A 7,445-nucleotide genomic window follows, 5' to 3' on the forward strand; every position below is an offset into this window, starting at 1 on the left:
GAGACAGGGTGTCAGCCATTCTCTGTGCAGACCCCATCACACTGGCCCTCTAGGGCTCTGCCACAATCACACCCCCTGATCCCCCCACCTAGAGACTTAAGAACTGCATAGGGGAAACTGAGGCACGCACAGAGTATTCAGAGAAAACATTAAGAAATTCCCACTTCGTCACAGGGGGTCTCTCCCAGAGGGAGGTATTTTGTTGGGAGGGGTCTCTCATGAGAGGGGTCTAGGATGGCTTGGGGTGGGTGCCAAGAGGTCTCCTGGGGGTGGCGGGAATGGCAGGGTGGGTTTTTCACACGTTCTGGGCTGTTGGACGGGAGTGTAGTTCCTGGGGGGTAGTTCCCCAGAGGGTCTCTCACAGGGTCTGGGCGGCGGGGGCTTCCCATGGCTGCCCGTCGGGCCCGCTGGAAGTCCTGCCCTGCGGTGCCTTGCAGAGGCCCAGGTGCTGTTTGTGCGGAAGCTGCAGGATGTGGTGGCCGAGGAGCTGCAGGACGCGCTGCTCGAAGTGGAGCTGAGCCGCGAGGCCGGCGAGGTGCAGTGGCTGAAGCAGGGGGTGCTCATCCAGCCGGGCTGCAAGTACCAGCTGCAGGAGGCCGGGTGCAGACGGGGCCTGACCATTCGCAGCCTCAGCCCCTCGGACCGCGGCACCTACCGCTGCGAGAGCCTCCATGACCGGACGCAGGCCAAGCTGAGAGTGGAGCGTAGGTGACCCTGCCCTGGCTCTGGGGCAGCTTTACTGCAGTAGGGCCTGGCCAGGCCGTGCCAAGGACGGGAGAGGCTGCAGGGAGGGGAGGGTGGTGCGGAGGGGAGGTAATGGTGTGTGTGGGGTGGCCTGGAGAGGGCAGTGGGGGTGGTGCGGGGAGGCTGTGGGGTGGCCTGAGGTGGGCAGGGGATTCAAATGGGAGCCGAGCGTCTGAGGCTGTATCTCAGGGAAGTTCCCTGGCAGCTGCAGCTGGCTGGGAGTCATCCCTGGGATGGGCTGTGGGGGCTCATGGCTGGCCCATCCCCTTGGTGCAGACCTATCGCTGCCCCCCGGTGTTGGTCCAGGTGCAGACCCATCCCTGCCCCCACAGGTGCCAGTCCAGGAGCAGACCCATCCCTATCCCCCTGGCGTCGGTCCGGGTGCGGACCCATCCCTGCCCCCTGGCGCCGGTCCGGGTGCGGACCCATCCCTGCCCCCTGGCGCCGGTCCGGGTGTGGACCCATCCCTGCCCCCTGGCGTCGGTCCGGGTGCGGACCCATCCCTGCCCCCTGGCGCCGGTCCAGGTGCGGACCCATCCCTGCCCCATGGCGTCGGTCCGGGTGCAGACCCATCCCTGCCCCCGGCGCCGCTCTCTCTCCCCTGCAGCCCGAAAGGTGTCTGTGCGGAAGCCACTGTCGGACGTGGAGACCTTTGAGAAGGAGACGGCCACGTTCCAGCTGGAGCTGTCCCATGCTGATGTGCCCGGGATGTGGACACGGGACGGCATCCGGGTGAAGCCGAGCCGGACCTGCCGGGTCAGCGCCGCGGGCTGCGTGCACAGCCTGAGGCTGCTGGGGCTCACGCTGGAGGATTCGGGCACTGTCACCTTCACCGCCGACACCCTGCGTTCCAACGCCCGCCTGACCGTCAGAGGTGGGGCTTGTCTGTGGGTCGGGCCACGTGTCAGACCCTGCTGCTGCAGCCTGTGTACTGGGGTCTGCAGCCCCTGCCCTAAGAGCAGATCACAGGCACGGGCCAGCACTTGCAGCGAAGCAGGGCCCAGCCGCGACCTCCCCGCTGTGAGCTTCTCCACAGCAGTGCCCCACTGGGGACGCCAGCGCTGTGAGCTTCTCCGCAGCAGTGCCCCACTGGGGATGCCAGCGCTGTGAACTTCTCCACAGCAGCGTCCTGTGCCCTTCTGGTCCCACTCCTGAGTTGAGCTCCTTGCATCTGGTTAACTCTTGGGCCTGTGTCTCCTCTCCTCTCAGAGCCACCAGTTGCCATGGTGAAGGCCCCCCGAGATGTGGGTGTCCCTGAGACAGGGGCTGCCAGCTTCGAGTGCGAGCTGTCCCGCCCCGTTGCGGAGGTGAAGTGGTACAAGGTGAGGGCGGCTGTGTGAAAACATCTGGGCCCCAGGGCCTGGCCTCACCCGGCCCGGAGCCCCTCTGGGCTGCAGGCAGGCGTTCTAACCTGGGCCAGGACCAGCTTAAAGCTCAGAGGGAGGGTGACCCACATGGGGACGAGCTGCAGAGGGGTGCCCCAGCCACGAGCTCCCCTGCCTCCTGGCGGGCGGTGTCACTGCATGGCCAAGCTCAGCCCCGAGCCCCTCGTCCTGCCCCGTCCCTCCCAGGCTGCCTGCCGGGGCCCCTGTCCCCTGCATGGCCCCAGGCCCCCGGCAGCCCAGTGACTGCGTCCTGCTCCGCATTCCCTGGCAGGACGGGACGGCGCTGCGAGCGGGGCCCAAGTGCCGCATCTACTCAGTGGGCCGGCGGCGCTTTCTGCAGCTCAGCCACTGCAGCCTGGACGACGCAGGGGAGTACACGTGCGATGCAGGCGGCTGCCGGGCCTCCGCCACGCTGCGGGTCTACGGTACGACGGGGCAGCCGAGGGGACTCCCGGGGGGTGGGGGACAGTGCGGGGGAGGCTGAGAGCTGGGGGTGGCCTCTGGGCTCTGAGCTGGGGCATGGGGCTTCCCTTAGTCACACCAGGCCCCTGCAGAGCTGTGTGGGGGTGGACACCCCAGGGGTTTGTTCCTGTCCCGCCGGGGCCCACGCTCTGGCCCTGTCCCCCTTGCAGAGCGCCAGGTGCAGATTGTGCAGGAGCTGGCGGACGTGCTTGTGCGCGAGAACGAGAACGCCGTCTTCACCTGCCAGGTGTCGCACGAGGACGTGAAGGGCGAGTGGTTCAGAGGCGGTGAGAAAATCAAAGTCACCAGCACTGTGAAAATTCGGCAAGAGGGTGAGTGTCCCCCCCAGCCAGGCCTCTCCCGGGGGCCCTGGTGTCCCTGCTGCTCACTGTCCCACTCTGCCTGCCTCACTCACACCAGAGGGGTAGCCGTGTTCGTCTGGATCTGTAAAAGCAGCAAAGCGTCCTGTGGCATTCACCCACGAAAGCTGATGCTACAAGACGTCTGTTAGTCTGTCAGGTGCCACAGGACTGTCACTCACACCCACACCGACACTCACCGCAGGGAGTTCCTGGAGTGGCGTGGCCTGGCTAGAGGATCACAGAGCTTGGGCAGGCTGAGCTCACGGCACTCCCTGGGGCTCCTGCATTCCTCCAACCCCCTCCGCAGCTCCCTGTGCCCCACCCCATCCGCAACCTCGGTGACTCCTGCAACACAGCCCAGACCCTCCCTCCTTCTGGGGCTCTGTGTGCCCCCATTCCCCCTCCTCCCCATGGCAGGTCCCCCTTCTCTCCTCCTGAGAGGGTCCCCAATGCCCTCCCATGTCTTCCATTCACTCCTCCTGCCAGGGGCTCTGTGTGTCCCCATTCCCCCTCCTCCCCATGGCAGGTCCCCCTTCTCTCTTCCTGACAGGGGCTCTGTGTGTGTCCCCCATTTCTCCCCCTACTAGGGCCTCTGTGTGACCCCCCCCCCCACACTTCTTCCCCCACCAGGGGATCTGTGTGCATGGCCATTCCCCCTTCTTCATTTCTTCCCTGTCTGCCAGGGTAAGTCTAACTGGAAGAGACGGTGAGATTGTAGCAGGGGTATTTGTGCCCATGCCAGCTTTAATCTCGCTGGCCTGGGTACCAGCAGCAGTGCAGACGTGGTGGCACGGGCTAGCCACTCGAATACATACACAGGGTCCCCGGGGGGCTTGTGCGTGGGTTGCTAGCCCGTGCCACTGTGCCTACACTATTGCTGTTACCCGTGCTAGCCAGACTAACGCTGGCTGGGCTCTGCTGTCCCATGCCACACTGGCACCTCCCTGGCGGTGTAGACGCACCATATGCGCCAGGGTTTAAACTCCAGGGGAAAGCGGGGCAGAGACGAGCTGGGGGAGTGCTGTGCTGGACGATGTCAGCGGCTGCCCCCAGATAGTTCGTGGATCTATGGACAGTTACAGAGGTGGCTGAAGCCGTGACCCTGCTCGCCAGGTGCCAGGCGCTCCGTGTGTCCGTTTCCTGGTGGTGTTTGTCACCCAGCTCAGGGGGTTCTGCCCAACCAGGCCCAGACCAGTCCCCAGCGGGCTGGAATCGATGGGCTGGCGGCACTCGCCCATTAGACAGTGTGTCCTCACCGCAAGAGCCTGTCTACATGGGAACAAGCCCAGGGCAGCTCTGGCACAGCAGCTTCCCCTGTGGATGTGCCGGCTCCGCAGGCAGGGTGCCACGCCAGATTAACCGACCCCACACCCAGGCTGCGCATCTCCACACGTTAGGGAGCTTGGGCGCTTTAGAGTCACCCAGGCTCGGGTCGCAGGAATGGCTGCCTGGAGACAAGCCTAAGGCCTCGCTTTGCTCAGCCCACCAGACACGGTGAACGGACAGCGCCGTGGTTCACCGGTGCCTACACTGGCTCCCTCGCACATGCACGAATGCACAAGCTGGTGCCTAGTTCACACACATGCCCACATTGGTGACTGTTACATGCACGTGCACACGGGCACACTGGTTCACTGTGACACACGCTCGCACACGCACACGCTCACACGCACACGTACACTGCCTCTCCCACTGCCTGCTGCCCCAGGCATCTCTCAGCGCGGGGGGCGCCAGAGTCCAGCTGAGGTCACTCACACCCGCCAGGCTTGGGCCCTTCATTAACCCTGTATTAGCCCCAGACTCTGTGGCTCTCTAGGGTGGGGCACCAGCCCCAAGGAGATCTCCCTGCTTATCCCTCCCCATCTGCCCGTCCCAGCCAGGGGCAGGGGGCTGCTCACCCGTCGTCCCAGCAATGGCTGGGTCGCGGTGCACGGCGTCACGCCAGCGCCTTCCTCCACAGGCCCCAGGCACTTCCTGCTCATCTGCAACGTGCGCCCGGAGGACGCGGGATGCATCCGGTTTGTCGCCAAGGCAGCTGCCTCCGAAGCCAGCCTGCAGGTGGAGGGTAATGTGTCCCCACAAAGCCCTGGGGGGTGACTAGGTGGGCAGCAGGGGGGGCTGGACGGTGTGCGGGGAAGGGGCGAGTGGATGGCAGGTGTAGTACGCCTGGTAGGTGCCGGCTGAGGGCCGGGCGAGCGCCGAGCTGGGGTTTTGCTGAGGGCTGGGAGGGCTAGCACTGGGTTCCGGGGGAGGGAGGTGGGAGTGACCCCAGGCCCCAGCCCCTCGCTGGTCCCCTCCCATCCCCGCGGGCTCACAGGCGCCTCCCCTCGGCAGCACTCCCTGTCCGGATCGTCAAGCCGCTGCGCGACAAGACGGCGCTGGTGCGGCACAAGGCCACGCTGGAGTGCACGGTGTCCCAGGCGCGCGGCCGCGTGCGCTGGTTCCGCGGAGACACCGAGATCTTCGCCAGCGACAAGTACGAGATCTGCAGCCTGGACGGCTCTCGGACCCTCATCATCCACCGGGTGGGGCCCGAGGACGAGGCCTCCTACACCTGCGACGCCTTTGACGACCGCTGCACCGCGCGCCTGCTGGTGGAGGGTGAGGCGTGGGGGGCCGGGGCAGGAGGGTGGGGCTGGCCCTGGGCGGGAGGGGGCTGGCACCGTTCGTGGGGCTGGGTGCCACTGGGAGCTGCCTGGGCCAGGCTGGGCGCGCCCTTGGCGGGCCGCTGTGGCCTTGCAGCCAAGGAGCTCCGGGTGCTGCGGAACGTGGAGGCGCTGGCCCCCGCTGGGGCCCGGTCTGAGTGCGAGGTGTCTGCCCCCCGCCGCGCACGCCCCGTGGAGCCCGAACGGAGAGGTGCTGCCGCATGGCGAGCGTGGGCCACGAGCACAGGCTGGCTCTGCGCCGGCCCTCGCCCAGCACGAGCGGTGAGCTGAAGGTCTCCGTCGGCAGAGCCCGCTCCAAGGCCCCGCTCACCGTGCGAGGTACGCGTGTGTCCCAGCCGCGTCTGTGGGCGCAGCACCGAGGCTCCACCATGGGTGTGCCTGGCAGCCCGGGCAACTCCTGTCCCCCGACTGTGGGGCCCCTGGCCAGGGTCCGTCGCTGCCACGGGGCCTCTGCTCGCCCAGCCTGGATCCTTTGCTCTGCTGTGGGGCCCCCTCCCTACCCGGGGTCCGTCGTTCTGCCGCAGGCCCCCTTCCCACCCGGCTTGGATCCGTCGCTCTGCCATGGGGCCCCCTCCCCAGCCGGCCTGGATCCGTCGTTCTGCCATGGGGCTCCCTCCCCACCCGGGGTCCATTGCTCTGCCGCGGGGCCCCTCCATGCCTCGCTTGGGGTCAATCACTGTGCTGGGGGCCCCCTCGCCCCCACCCAGGATCCGTCTCTGCCACGGGGCCCCGCCCCACCCTTTGGGGTCCGTGGCCCTGCCAGGTCATGGTGGGAGGGGGTCTCTGGACGGGGGTGGGTCAGTTGCTCCCTGACCTCCCCTTCTCCCCTGCAGGGCATTAGGTGCTGGCATCGGAGGAACCTGACTGCGGCTGGACAGATGGGTCCTGGCTGGCCACGGCAGAGGCTGCCCATTAACCACTCCAGTGCCCCACGTTGCTGGGGGACGTCCTGCTGCCCCCCCACCCCCTGAGCGGGGCGGTGTCCTGAGCAAGCAGGGCTGCCCGGCCCTGGGCAGGGGGTGCTCTGGGGTGACCCCCATTCCCAACGTGGCTGAACTGACCTCCCAGTGGGACCCTACACTTCCCTGTTCCTCAGCAACATGAGGGCAGGCCTCCATTTCCGCTCCCCACCCCTGCACCTTGCGATAGAGGGGCTGCGGGGGGGAGCAGCTGAGGGGCCTGGCAGTGAGTCACCAGCCTGGGGACCAGGGAAAGGCCCCGCTTCTCCCCCACAAAGCCCCATGGGGGTATGGGCAGAAAGGAACTGGGCCGGCAATTCTCCCTGGGGTGGGGGTGCTGAGCCCCAACAGGGGCTCCTCCAGCAGCTTCCACGCACTTGGGTGGGGCAGCACTGGGGGGGGAGGGTGGGGGGGGGCTGGGACTTAACAGAGAGGAACTATATCCAGATGGTGCCCTTGTGTGGGCAAGGGAGCAGGTGTCCCCTGCCCCCAGCACCCACAGACTCTCCCTCCATCCCCCGTCCTGTACACCTCCAAATCACCTGGCAGTGCTCCTGCCCCTGTGACAAATTAGGAAAGTTCTTCATGTTTTCTCTGAATATTGTGTGTTCCTCAGTTTCCCCTGTGTGTTACTCAAGTATCTAGGTTGGGATGGGCAAACTTTCTGACCTTAGGGCCACATCTGGGTATGTAAATTGTATGGTGAGGCCATGAATGCTCACAAAATTGGGGTGTGGGGTGTGGGAGGGGGTGAGGGCTCCAGCTGGGGGTGCGGGCTCTGGGGTGGGGTTGGGGATGAGTGTTTGGGGGTGCAGGAGGGTGATCCAGGCTGGAACCAAGGGGTTTGGAGGGCGAGAGGGGGATCAG

The 7,445-nt window shown here is 66.3% G+C and overlaps 1 protein-coding gene across 1 annotated transcript in view; it reads left to right on the plus strand.

Annotated features, from left to right (window-relative positions):
• Positions 1–6,928, plus strand: part of OBSL1 (obscurin like cytoskeletal adaptor 1) — a 72,022-nt gene extending 65,094 nt beyond the window's left edge. The window contains exons 17-24 of the mRNA XM_077830341.1: positions 438–704; positions 1,352–1,618; positions 1,954–2,066; positions 2,401–2,554; positions 2,762–2,923; positions 4,914–5,018; positions 5,288–5,554; positions 6,453–6,928. Coding sequence (XP_077686467.1) covers positions 438–704; positions 1,352–1,618; positions 1,954–2,066; positions 2,401–2,554; positions 2,762–2,923; positions 4,914–5,018; positions 5,288–5,554; positions 6,453–6,460 — 1,343 coding nt within the window. The 3' untranslated portion in view covers positions 6,461–6,928. The remainder of the gene's footprint in view (positions 1–437; positions 705–1,351; positions 1,619–1,953; positions 2,067–2,400; positions 2,555–2,761; positions 2,924–4,913; positions 5,019–5,287; positions 5,555–6,452) is intronic.
• Positions 6,929–7,445: the final 517 nt, after the last annotated feature.

The sequence above is a fragment of the Eretmochelys imbricata genome, chromosome 11 (assembly GCF_965152235.1).
Source record: "Eretmochelys imbricata isolate rEreImb1 chromosome 11, rEreImb1.hap1, whole genome shotgun sequence".
Lineage (NCBI taxonomy): Eukaryota > Metazoa > Chordata > Testudines > Cheloniidae > Eretmochelys > Eretmochelys imbricata.